Below are 14,265 nucleotides of genomic sequence, written 5' to 3' on the forward strand. Positions count from 1 at the left end.
AAACAGATGAACTGGGTAAGTAACTATACTAACAGAAAAAAACTGACAAGAACTGGTTACTAAAGGGTAAGAGTGAAGGATTTGCTAATGAGTCTGCTGAGCTCCATCTCAGGCCGGGGACGGTTGAGAAGGAACTGAGGAGACCGGCCACGCATGCGTACTATTAACCTAGAGTCACAGCGGGGGGCAGCTTCTGAGCATGTGTGGCCGCTATGAGTACTGCTGCAAAAATCTCCGGGCAAAGGCGCAGGGACGCACCAGCACCTACAGTGGAGCACCCACAGGGACATCTCTCGAAGAAGAACTGTGACATACTGCAGTGAAGTAAAAAGTAAATGCTTTTTCATCTACAAGCATTGCATTTATGGCCCAGGATAGCAGGGTACCACCTGCAACATATGGGTTTAATTCCTGATCATGGTCTTCTAATCTCTGGATCAGCTGAGGCTGGAGGTGCTTCAAAGACCGTGCACATAGTCCCAGGGTGGGAGAAGGGCAGGAAGGGAGAGAGAAAGAAAAGAAAGCTTCATTGTCATTGAGCAGTGATACTTCTTTGGAAGTGAAATCACTCGCATGTAGACATCCAGCACAAAACCCACGCATCACTTAAATCCTCAAAATAAGGATTAAGTGGGACTTAAGTGGTGCATATACCTTGGGCTGGCCCTCTGTACTGAGGTGATCTTCACCCTGCCTGACTAAGGAGTCAGGTCAGCAGGTTGTGAAGGGGGTTCCCATCAAGTCAAGTTGATTGAAAGATGGTGGTCATAATTTAGGACCTCAAGCATGGCAGGGGATATACAGCAGGGAGGAGATTGTGGGTTACATGAATGAAGAGAACACCTGGGTAAAATGACAGTTTAAGTTCACTTTTTACATTTGCTCCTGACCGTGTAGATTGTAAGAGCTTTTGCACACACTCCTGGGTGTTTTAAAATGAGCAGAGATATTGAAACAGTTTAGCAATGCCAACTTTGGTTTAATGTGGACTATTTTCCAATCCTTCTGCTCTTACCTTGCTGGCCTTCAGTATGTTGATCTGTTCTTCATATACAGTGTCCCTATTTTTCTCCAGAAATCCATCAGACTGATACTCCACCTACCACAGAGAGCAATGGAGAAACGGAATGGTGGTTAAACCCCTTAGAATGTGTCTACACTGCAATTAAACACCCCTGGCTGGCAACCATTAACTGAGTTGGGCTCCCACGGCTTGGGCTGTAGTATGGTAGTGTAGACATTAAGGCTCATGCAGGAGCCTGGGTTCTGGGACTCTCCCAACTCTGGGGTCCCAATGCTCAGGCTCCAGCATTGCAATTGGATAGTCCTGCAGCCCAACTCCAATGGGCCCAAGTCAGCTGACTCTGGCCAGCTGCAGGTGTTTAATTGCAGTATAGCCATATCCTCAGATGAGTCCGCATATCGCCAGTCTCTTGTTGTAATTACGATGTGTAATCTCTCATGGTTTTAGCCATCATATATATATTGCCATAAACTCATTTGAAAGGTGGTGCGTATGGCTGAATGAATGGGGGTAAAGTGTGAGGAAGGTCACACCAGTTTATCTTATTAATGTAAAATATTTGAGTGTAAGATACAAGACGTTACACAAGACTTAATTCAAACACCGTACATTACCCAGTTAGTACCCCCTTCAGGATCCAATCCTGTTCCCACTAAAGTCAATGGCAAAACTTCCAGGACTCTACCATTCATATGGCACTCTTTGGAAGACCCACGCTAGCATTCCTGGTAAGCCAGTGAATAACCACCCACACCTCAGTCTCAAAAGATCTTGGAGATCTTTGGGCTAGGTCTCACCCAATCTCTCTTGCAAGTAAACTTTTTTGGAATTTAGAATCAGTTGTTTTTCCAGTAAGACCTGGCCAAAAAGCACTGCATGAGTCTTCCAAAGTTTGAGTAAAACGTATTTTTTTCTAATTAAAAATTCAAGCAAATTTCTAACTGTCACAGATCACACATGCAGAATTTGAAATGGGAATATCTTCTTTTGGAAGATTTGGTGAGAATGGGCTTAAAATAAGGTGTATAATGGAACTCGAGCCCCAGGCTTAACTGTGAATAGTGCAATTCACTCTCAAGTTAGTATAAAGAGACTCAGACTTTATTAAGGACAATAGACAGTACTTGGCTGTAGCATGAGTGTCACATGACTCCTTTATGCTTACTCAGACCTGCTTTTGATTTCCATTTAAAACACAGACACAGATACATGGGTAACTACAACCTCTTCACAGATTCTTCCCTGCTCTGAGCAATATCCGTCAAATCATGTTTTAAATGAGACCACTACTGGATGTTACAAGCATCAGCCTCTAAGCTTTGGAAAAATCAAAAGTTAGAGTTTTCTCCCTCACAGAGGAGGGAAAATGGTCCCAGTTCCACTCATATCTTACACCTGTGAAACATGAGATTTTTTTGGCATGCAAGAAAACGTCCTTGTTTCAATCCTTCCTGGATGTAGCAACCTCTACTAATGTTAATCTGCGCAGCTCTCTGAAGGAGGTTTGTTTTGTTAAACCAGAAGACTCAACTATCCCGGATTAAAACTCAGTACAAAGTCTAAGGCTGAGATTTAAAGTGCTTACTAAGAGATTTGGATGCCCAAGTAAAATAAAATGGCAATTTGGCATTCAGATACCTTAGGCAACTTGGAAAGTCATCACCTAAATAGCTAAATGTGGTTTTAAAAAAAGCTAACTCCTAATGCAAACCCCTTCCATCCTGGGTATTCATCACAAACTCTTGTGTTTAATGTGCTGAGTGTTTAGTATCCGCCCTGATACCTTATCTGCAAAGTGAACAACAATGAAGGAGGTATTGGACATTCGAGGTTTTTGGAAGTGCTGGCTGCTGGAATGTCTGTCATATAATTTCTGTGCCCAGTTCTGGTCAGTTCCTTTAGGAACCTAGAAAAAACAAAAGGAGAGGAAGAAAAAGGTTTACAATTATATCAGATGAACTCTCAAAGGCATAGATACTACACACCTTCATGGTTTCATTACATTATTATTTTAAAAAATTTTTTAGCCCATGTCTTATAGGTGATGGCAGAAATGAGCCTTTAGAAGGAACTGGACTCAGCAGAGGAAGATGGCTTGGTACCAGGTTTAGGGAAGTCAGCCCACACATAGCGGGCAGCATGGAAGATGCAGAATTCAAGGCTGGCATCACCAAAAGACACTGCATAAGGGAGCACAAGGATGAGTTTATAGTAATAGGTATTAATTAAGAAACCAAAACCCTAAGTTATTCCTCCATCTGGATTTCTCAGTGTGTCCACAGATCTTCAGCTGGTAAAAGTCACCATACCTCCATAGAAGTCAATGGCACTCAACTGATCTATACCAACTGCAGATCTATATATAGGTCTCAGACTGAGCTCTTTGGGGCAGGGACTAAGTCTGGATTCTGTACAGCTCCAAGACCATTGCTAACCAATGAATAATGTGAATTACATCAAGAGTGTTGCCATTTGTTAATATCTGAGAAACAAAACACGCCATCATACCAATCTCTCTTTCAGTAACCCAGCTCTTGTTGGCCTGATTGCTGCACTGTCATAGAATATCAGGGTTGGAAGGGACCCCCCACCAGTGTTTTCATTTGTCATGATTAAAGATCACATAGCACTTTTCCCAAAGTGGGGGTGTTAGCCACCATTTTCAGGGCAAATAACAATTTATCTGATTTCAGTCTGCCTACCTAAATTGCTCTCATAGTTTTAACTTCACAGGGTATTGTCCATGTCCTCTCCTACACTGGTGTGAAGTGAAGTTGTAAGATCTTCAAACCAAGAAAATATATAGTTTGTACAGCATCCTATATTAGTCTATTAAATTTGTAAAGTGCTTTAGGATCCTTCCGGGCGAAAAGTTCCTATATAAATATAGACTGTTATAATATTTTAAATATATATTAAATAAATATACCCTATTTGAATAAGCGACTGACCACTTGCTTTGTTACAGTAGGTGCAGCTCACAGCATTCTCAGCAGTCACCCACGGGAAGCGTTTCCATTTCTGTCTGTTCATTTAAATCTATGCAGCATGTGAACCTGTCAAGCCACCTCTACTAGGCCAAAACCTAGGGGAATGAGTTATGTCTCCTCCTACAAAACTTTGGGATCCCATTGCTCAGCGTGATGCACTGAATGCCACCAGGCCCACCACCCACGGCGTTTTAAACGTGGCATATTCCCTGTCGCTATTAGAGCACCTCTCCCTTACCTCTCTCTGCACAAACTAGCCAAAAAAACCCCAAACATAAAAAATAAAAAGAGAGAGAGAGAGGAAAGCCTTAAGGAGAGCAGTCAACTGTGATCAAGGTCACTTTTGTTGCTGTCTCATGGCTGAGATGTTCAGCCTAAAGGAAGCTGACGAATTCCCAAGGCTGTCAGTGGAGACTGCTGAATGAAGGGGATATTTTATAAAAAAACTACATTCTTAGCTGCGTGTATGTGCCACACTTTCATACTGGTATGGGAAAGCAATCTCTGAGAGCCACAAACCTAGTCGCGTGCATGTGTGTTATATGGTGATTATGCAGCAGAGGCCCATGCATCTACCACTAAGTTTAAGGAAGTTTGTTCTACTAAAATCAAGATCTTGAGGAACAGATTGGTTGCTTAATCCACTAAAAAAGGTCAATGAAGTGCCACTATCCTCTGCTAGTCATCCCCTATAAAGGATTTTTTACAGAAAATAGTGTCATCTATTCAAACGCTGGATCAAAGGATCAGGAATTCTAGGAAATGCAGCTAAATACAAGTGGTTTATATTTTCAGACAGCTGTTGGTTAGACTTCACCATGCTGTCAGTGCCTTCAATTGTAATCAGGATCACGCCTACATTCTGTGGGACTAAAATCCGAGTCATGCTGACATTTCTCACTCCTTGATTTTTATCCCCGATTACAGCTTTGCCAGCAGCGTAAATTTACAATGCTGTGATGAGGCCTTTTCATTATTCCTACCTCACTTCACCTGACCACAACACTGGTGTCAAATGAGATATATGGAACTAAAGTCCACTATTTCACTGACTGAGGCAACTGGACCCTTTAAATTATTTACACTGCATTTATATCAAGCACCAACAAAAATGCATCTCAGGTTTCTCCGAGGGGGTAAAATTTGTCTCTGTCAGCAGTGAGAGATTGAAAAATTTAACTGCTGTGAGAGAAAGATGAAGGGTTCTTTCAATCTGCACGGACATATATTCTTTACTGTCTGCTTCTGATTTTGAATCTATCGTGTTTTCGAAGTTGACCTTATATAGCACCTTTCGATATCAAAGCACTTCACAAATCAGGCATATAAAACACAGACTCCTATGGGATGGAGGGCAACAATTAACCAATGCACAGCACAAGCATGACACTCAAGGGAAGAGGAATTTTGGCCATGGACAACAGACCAAAACTGCAATGCAACCTTTTATATCAGGGGTCCCCACATTTTTCACGGTAATGCCTCCCCTTACTTCTGTCTACACCCCCTCCCACAGGAGCTGGGGCTGGGAACGGGGCCACGTGGACAAGGGCAAGGGGGCCGAGGCTGGGGCTGCACCTGGGGGAGGGGGAGGGCTGGGGCCGGGAACAGAGCCACGGCCAAGGCCGAGATGGGGGCAGGGCCAGGAACGGAACTGTGGCCAAGGGTTGAGGCTGGGGCTGGGAGCAGAAGCCGTGGCTGGGCCTCAGTCAGGGGCCAAGGCTGGGGAAGGAGCTGAGGCTGGAGCAGGGCTGGGTGGCGCACCTTCCCTGCCCCCCCATGGGAGCTAGCTCAGGCCCCACTGTGTCCCCCCAAATGTTCCTCGATGGCCCCTTAGCCCCACACTTTGGGCACCTCTGCTTTATATCGTCGCAGAAAACCTTGGTTATAAAGTGACACCACCACCGCCAAAAGCCCCCCATACAGAATAAATTGAAAAGAACTCAGTTTATACAAGGGCTTATCGACACTTTAAAAGCAACCACATTTGGGAACCTAGTTAAATATTCATCACACAAAAGGGCAAAAGGAAAAACATTAAAAGAATTGGTAAATTTTAAACTAATAATAATTCTAATCACAACTTCCTGCTGGGGAGAGGAAGGGAGAAAAAGAGCCACATGAGACAGATGCTAATCACGTTGCTTAATCCCGTTTTGGGACACACTCCGATTCCATGGTGATGGGCACCGTGTAAGAAGCTGAACTGAACAGAACACTACACTGTAAGCCATCTCTGTAACGTCGATGGTGATCTATGATAAGTATTTCCCCTACAGTATATTCCGCCTACTAGCAATCCTGATACTAGCAACTGCCAGTTAATGGCAACATATTGCCGGGAACCAATCCCATCCCATTAACAGAATTCAATACTGCCGATGGTATGCCACTTAACAGCACTCTTTCCCCTCCCCCTTTTGTTAAAGAAAGTCCCTACCTGCTGCAGGCAGGTTTCGGAGGCTGCAGCCAGGGAAGGAAGCACTGAGATATGCCTTCCCGGGCTGCAGCCCTGCAAACCTGCCTGCAGCCAGGCCACTACTCAGTCCATCCTGCAGCACAAGATGTAAGGAGCTGCGGGCCAGGAGGGCAGGCTGTGGGAAGGGCAGTAGTGGGAATGAGGGCTGCAGCTTGGATGTCAGAGCAGCACAATACCTATCCCTGTACTCTCCAAGCTAAGTCCTGCTGGGGGACTGCAGGCAGGAAAGGAAGCACTGGGATGTGTGGAGCCCTGATCCCCAAAGAGTGAAAGAAGAGGTATGGTGCAGCCCCACATATCCCTGGTCCCCGGCGTCTTCTAGAAAGCACCAGCATCCAGGCTGCGGCACCTTGACCCCGCTGCTGCCCCATCCATGGGCAGATTTGCAGGGCTGCAGTCAGGGAAGGCATGGCCCAGAGCTTCCTTCCCTGATTGTAGCATCATCAACCTGCCACTGGATAATAGCACCTTTTTGCTGGCAACTGAGGAGCTGCTATTCTAATAAGCGGAGCGTACTGTATTTATAAAAATATTTGTCATTACTAATGAAAAACAACAAGATGTGTAGCATCTGTTTGCTCTGTGTTCACGCAGCGCCTAGCACAATGGGTCTTCAGTCATGAGTAGGGCTCCTAGGCACTACTGTAATAAATAAATAATGACGACTCCCGTCTCTGGTGCATGGAAATGGTAAGGTCATAGGCTATCTAGTCTTAAATTATTTGTTTCCAAAGCATCGGATCAATCGTGAGGCTTTCAAACAAGGAGTGATTTTTAAAGTGCTGAAATGATTATTTAGTTTAGAAAATTATCAAAGGTGATACATTATAAACAGTATATACAATGAAATTGGACAGACTCTAGAAAACATACAGAAGGGAATAATCCAGTAGTGCTTGGAGAGGGACTAGATCATCTAACGGGTCTTTTAAATAGAGGGAGATCCTCGGCTGAAGATATAAGCTCTTATATAGCACTTCATGAGTGGATTTCAAAGTGCTTTACAAAGAAGGTCAGCATCATTATCCCCATTTTAAGATGGGGAATTGAGGCACAGAGAGGTGAAGTGACTTGCCCAAGGCCCATCCAGCAAGCCAGTGGCAGAACTGGGAACAAAAAACAGGTCTCCTGAGTCTCAGTCCAGCATGCTATCCACCAGGCCACACAAAGAATGCCGATTGGGTGTTCCTATTTACCTTGTCCCAGTATACAAGTACAAGCAGGAAACAATGAAATTTAAAGGTAAAAATTTAAAACGATAACTAAAATCTTTCTTTATATAATGTAGAATTAACTCACTGCAGCTGCGTAGTTAGAAAAATATCATGTTAAGATTAAAAATTGGTTTAGACTCTTATGGGCCAGAACCTTAGTTGGTGTAAATCAGCATAGCTACAACCTAAATAAAGTTACACCCATTTACATCCTCTAAAGGCTGTCCATGCTGTTTTTAGCTTTTCTCCACCCTCTTATCGCTCTAACTCAGCAATAGGAAATGGGGGCGTTTAGTCCCGCTAACATACAACATTAACACCTACCAGATACATATAGGGTGTAAGTCATGCACTTCACAGTGGAACCCATTTATTAGAGAATTGGACTTTAGCATAAGTAGACTGAAAATCCACAGGCTTCATTCCTCTTCCCTCAAAACAGAGTTTCACGATATTCAAGTTCACTCTAAATAGCTTTCATCGTGTTACTGCACAATGGAACGGGTGCATTGTGCAGTATTTTTAAACTTCCCAAGTAGTACCTGACATAGGCCACTATTGGACATGGATTGTCATCTGTACTAGAACAGGAGTGTGTGTCTCCTTATGGCATTTTAAAGCCTTTAGAGCCTATGATTTGTTTACACAGTACCTAGTCTAATGATAATGACCAGGGGCTACTGCACTAGAAATAGCTGCTCCATCTACTCAGGATTTTTCAGGATTGGGCCGTTTCCTTCATGTTGGAAGGGGTGTCAAATAAATAAAATTCTCCCAGGGCTCCAAGGAATCAGCCAGCAAAGATCAGGGAGCTATTCAGAGTAAAGGAAACATTAAATCCAACCTTAAATCTATCAGGGGGGAAGAAAGGAATGGGATAACTAAGGAGGCTTCTTCAAACCCACTGATCCAGCAATTAGCATTATAAAAACTAATACGGAGAATTTTAATGGTTTCTTTCTTCCCTGCCCCTCCAACATATGCTAAAAACCAAGCCCGGCCCTGGATATGTCAAAGTTCTGTAGCACTTCATACGGGTAGGGGCTGCACATTCTGTTGCTTCCTCACCACACTCTGGATGACAACTGGACGGGTAAGTCGTTATTCTGCCATTTGATTAGAACTAATAAGGTCCAAACCATAAACCCCCCAGAGGTTCTCCCCCTCTTCTTAACCTACATGCAGCAGTTCATAAAACAGAAATCAGAGGAAGTAGCTGCCCAGCATTGAAAGATGCCACTTTGTTTTCCAATGATTTTCTACAGACCAAGCAACCATCAAATCAAGGAAAACTTATTTTTTTTAATAGTGAACTTTACACTGACATGTGCAGAGATATCAGTGGGATTCAAAACCAGCCTGCTAAAAAATTACCAGTAACCTGATTTCATTGTTTTTGCATAGTGAGTAACTATACTCTGACTCAACATCCACATTTATAATTGGGACATTTAAGGGATACATAAAATAACTACAACTTGTCCTAAGATACATAGAGGAGAAAAAGTATCCATTATAGAGTTTGGGGATTGTGAAAGTTTCCATGTATGGTCAGAAAAACTCCTTCAAAACATGAGGAACTGAGCTTCTCTCTTCAAGCCCCTGCCTGAACTCAAAACCCATTTGTTTCACTGGTGACTCCCATCTCTCATTTGATTTTTAACTGTGTAGCTATATTCTTGCTATGCTCTGTAGCTATTTGTATTATTTAGTTCACTCCAGTCCATTGGCATACAAAAGTCATATGGAAGAGGCTAAATAAAGAACTTGTATACATTTAAAAAAAATACAGGAAAAACATTCCATGAGGCAAGAACTTTGGTGACAAATACCCCACTTCTGCTCTAGCATTTCATTATGGTGCCAGGCCCCTTGATGGAGTTTCAGTCCCAGAGTACCTTTATCCACTGTATTAGTGGGCTTGCTTGCCAACTGGCTTATTGTACTTTTATACCAACTACGGCCAATAGCAAAGCAATTCTCTCTCCATGGTGCCACATAACAGAAGAGGTTTTGCTATTTTATAACAGCAAGGAGGAGTGGTGAGATTCTAAAAATACTAGCTCAGCAACTGGGATGTGGGTGTGAGTAGGTTTTATCAATAAAATGGTGCTTTCACTCACCACGCTCACTGAAAACTCTGTAAGGCCGTGGAGTGTTTGCAGATTATTATAAAAGGCTCCATTATAAAGCTGTGACTAATTACACCACTCCCAAGCTACAGAGAATTACCACAGAAACTGCGGGAATTGATGTGTGCGGGGTTTGTTCCTCTGTTTCAGGTTCCATGTCAAAGAGGTGTGGACTAAAAGTAGTACTGGGTTGGAACTGGACAGAGTTCTGGTGTTCAGGCTGTCCCCATTAGGCAGCAGGGCTCTGTACAACACCAAAGCAGGGTACCATTTATTTTTTATATATAGGGATTACCATAATGAATCAGAGCAATGGTACAAATAGTCTAGTAGTCTGTCACCTACAGAAGCCAGTACCAGATGCTGTTTTGAGTTACAGGGCAATCTGCCATCTGGGAAACTTTCCTCCTAGCTCCTAATAGTTAGAGGTCTTCTCAAGGCCTGGAGAAAGAGAGGCTTGACAGTGCAGTGGATGAAACAAAATGGCACTAAACAGCTGAGCTTAGATTCATGACCTTCTTCTGAACCAGTCCCCAGTGTGATACTATGCAAGTTTTAATTTGTTCTCATTTGTTAATTATAATCAGAAGCCATAATTGACAAGACAAGACCAAAAATATGCTAAACATGGGGAAGTCCTCATTTAATTGTTTTGCACATCCTCAGAGCAGTTTCCATTGGCTGGGCCTGGCTGGTGCTTCAGCCATATAAAGTTTCTCTCCCAGTGGAAACCCTGAGGGATGTCAGACAAGAAGCAACTACAGGGAACATTTTCAGTAGGAAGGATGCAATTAAATTGGAATTTGGCCAGTACATCTACCTCTATCTTCCCTTACAAGAAGGGAGGTGGGATCTTTAATGACCACAAGTGCTTAAGTCATTGTGTCTCACCCAAAACAGAGCGCCTCCAGGAACAGAATGTCATCTACTACTGTGCTTGGGCATTGGTTCAGCACTGAATCAGAAGGAAGAGTAATACCACAAACATGTGCCATACTCCACCATGCCTTCTACTTTGTGTTATTCACAACATAACATTTTACCTTATGATTTCATTAGAATGCACAAGCCAAGCAGATTTATGCAACCAGTAGGCATTTCATAGACTAATGCTCAGTTTAAATAAAAAAAGGGTCAAGGATACTTAAATAATTAAAGATCAGATTCACTTAACCAAGTGAAAAATCTCAGTTCTGACTCATTGTAAATACACAAATAGAAATCCCCACTGTGAATGTCTTCATCACAAATTATTACAGCCAACCATCAATAGTATAACACCCAGCCACTAGCCATGGAAGACAATGCAATATTAAATGGGAAGGAAAGTCGATGTGCCACATAAGAAATGGAAGGAAGCGAGTGCTCACCTAAGAAGTCACCTTTCTCTCATAAAGGAGGACAGGTCACACTCCTCATTAAATCCCAGCAGGAACAAAGGAATTTAAATAACAAATCTGAAAAGCTTCCCTTTGACGTAAATGACACTTCTGCCTCCTTCTCACCTTGGGCCTGTGTTATGCTCATGAATCTCAATGGAGCTAACAAGAATGATTAGTGTCCTTTACATGCCTTGCTACAGGAAAGGCAAGGTCCACTACACTGACTGAACATGAAGGCTAACAGTTTACCCTACTGTATATATGCACACAGACCCACAAGGCCATTTCAATGCGTGCATAACATTTCTCGTGACAGGCAGACCTGAGTCTTAATGCAAACTTTCTTGCCTAATAACAGATGGTTAAAACACTGACCTGTAATCACACTAGATGGAAACTGGTATGAAGAACCACTTCCAGGAAGTTACTCCCTTGTGTTAAAGGGAGATTATGAGCAGAAAAGTGATTGCAAAAATGGCATCTTCTTATTCAACAGATCCTCCCCCTTGTGTTTAGGCAAAGGTATTTCGGCTGTTTGCACTCTACCAGCTCCTTACCCTACCAGCCCTGCCGATCTAACAATCTCTGGATTCTGCTGGCTCAAGCATCATGTTAACTAAGTTCCAGCTGCAGAATTGTTATTGCTGGTGACAGATGAGCAAGGAAGAGTCCAACTTGACTTTGGGATTCTAAGGTGAGTTTGCAGTTCTGGCTGTTACTGACTTAATTTGTAAGCTGAACCCATTTGATCAGGAGTTGCTGAGCAGCAATAAACATGGAAATCTGTTTCTACAGACTCACTGTAAGAGAACTCTTTAAAATGTGCCCAAGCTTCCCAATGCCATTTGTCTGACCTTTAGTTAAAAGCCACTTCAGCCAGGTGAACTGATTTTTGCTAGTCCCTGAGATGGACATTTAAGACAAAATCTCACTGTATGAAATCTCACTGTTGCAACCATTATGACATGGAAAAAGTGTACAAATGACCGACTGTACCAGCACCCGGATGTCTCGGTGGCTTCTGCTCTTTGGTATAGAATCAGGGTGGCAAGTGCATCTGATTTCAGCAATCTGGACAACTTGGATGAAATCCTGGCTACACTACAGTCAATGGGAGCTTTGCCATTGACTTCAATAAATCTAGAATTTCACCCCTTGTATAAATGTGATCTGTTCTTATCATTATTTATTATTTGTATTACTGTAGTGTCTAGGATCTCTAGTCATGGACTGGGACCCCATTGTGCTATGCATTGTACAAACAGAATAAAAAAAGATTATACCTGCTCCAAAGAGCTTACAATCTATCCCTTCAGGATTGCAACTTGTCATTGCATCATCAACTTTATTAATAAACTCCTTCAAATCTAACAAATTAAAAGGCTTTTGATTGGGCTCAGAAATCTACCCTATTCTGGATCCAGTATCTGACCCACCAAGAGGAGTGAATTCCAAAAGGTGGAGATTCAGACTGAGAAAGCCCTACCACCCAAAAAGACTTTTATCCCAGGAACCACAAGGAAAAGCAGCCAATTTCAACTGCTGTGAAAGGATATAGGCTTGGAGAGGGGAACTCAAAAAAAAAAAAACAACCAAAAAAAAAATCCAGGTCCCATTTAGGGAACTAAATATCAGCACGAACATCTGTAACTACACCCAATGTAGAAATGAGAGCACTGGTGTGGTGTGTCAGTGGTCTGCCCAATTTAGGAAGTGGGCAGCAACCTTCTGCATCAGATGATGTTTACCTGTGGTCTTCGACTGTAGCCAGAAGTAAAGCACATTGCAATAGCCTTACCTAGTGTAGAGGTCACAAAGAAGGGGATGACTACTGCAAAGTCTGCATCTGAGAGGAGTGGTCATAGCCTCCTAGTCAGATGCATTAGATAAGAGATACTATAGGCTACTGCCACTACCGGAGAACCCAGGAGCAGTGATTCAACAAGATCGCCAGATTGCAGTTCGTTTTGGACAAGGACTGTTTTATTGGCCCCCTCCTGCTTCTGGAGAGTGCTGGTTTGGGGACCCATCACACTGAATGCAGCATGACTAGCCTGCTAAAGTTACTCTGAGAATGATAAAAATGGCAGTGATGACATCAGTGTTTTTCTTTACCTTACACTCTTCATCCAATAGGTCCAAGATACCAAGTTTGGCTTCTATAAGGTCTATGCAGGGCTGATTGTCATAAAAATCTATAAGAGTCCAAGGGATTTGTTCCTTCATATACTCTTCTTGCTCCAGCTTAAATACATGCTGTGATCAGAAAAGACAGAAAAATTTTACTGAACTGTTACCTTTTTAATAATTAAACTTCCCTCGTCCCACTTACCTATTGCAATTATTAGAAGTGTAGAGTTTTCCTGTACATGGCCGAGAAGTGCTAGAATTTTCAGCTGCAGACAGTGTGCAGTGTAACTAAACTCTGCTATTTGTTGATCCCATGTACAGACTAAGGATCTCAAAGTCTACCATTGTAAAGCACTTGGGTGGGGATATTTTCTTTATATATAGCACTGGAAAATTATTCAAATGGTCCCTGCAGATAAGTGAGAGTGGTATCCTACCAGGGGAGCATAACGTAGCTTATACATTACTCAAGATCTCTGCCTCCTCCCCTAATGATTCCTCATTTTCATATGCCATGACAGGTAAATTATACAGTGAACTAGAATACCCTAGATGTTTACCTATCTAGGTTCTTATATTGGTGCACACCATCAAAGTATCTGAGCACACTTCCACACAAGTGGGAGACTGTGTTGATTTTCCTAAAAGAGTATCAACATCACAGCTGTGATTCAGAAGACATTTTCAATATGGATTCCTGTTTTCATACACACAACTTTCTGGAAAAAAAGTTCCCCCACAGGCTGAAGTTTCTCAGACTGATCTCCAAGAGGTTAAAATTTCTTTGATCATTTCTAAGATATTCTAACCACAAGAGGAAAAAAGGTCTGGCTCAGATGCATTGTTTTCCTTCAAAGGTGGCTTTTAAAACCTCTTCAAACATGCCATCACTGAATTTGAATGTATTTGCTTTA

General features: G+C 42.5%; 1 protein-coding gene across 1 annotated transcript in view; it reads right to left on the reverse strand.

Moving 5' to 3' along the window:
• Nucleotides 1-14,265, reverse strand: part of MYO5B (myosin VB) — a 395,508-nt gene that overhangs the window by 141,346 nt on the left and 239,897 nt on the right. Inside the window, exons 12-14 of the mRNA XM_034774043.1 lie at nt 13,337-13,477; nt 2,808-2,930; nt 1,016-1,099 (exon numbers count right to left, since the gene is read on the reverse strand). Of these exons, the coding sequence (XP_034629934.1) occupies nt 1,016-1,099; nt 2,808-2,930; nt 13,337-13,477 (348 nt within the window). The remainder of the gene's footprint in view (nt 1-1,015; nt 1,100-2,807; nt 2,931-13,336; nt 13,478-14,265) is intronic.

This window comes from Trachemys scripta, chromosome 6 (assembly GCF_013100865.1).
Source record: "Trachemys scripta elegans isolate TJP31775 chromosome 6, CAS_Tse_1.0, whole genome shotgun sequence".
Lineage (NCBI taxonomy): Eukaryota > Metazoa > Chordata > Testudines > Emydidae > Trachemys > Trachemys scripta.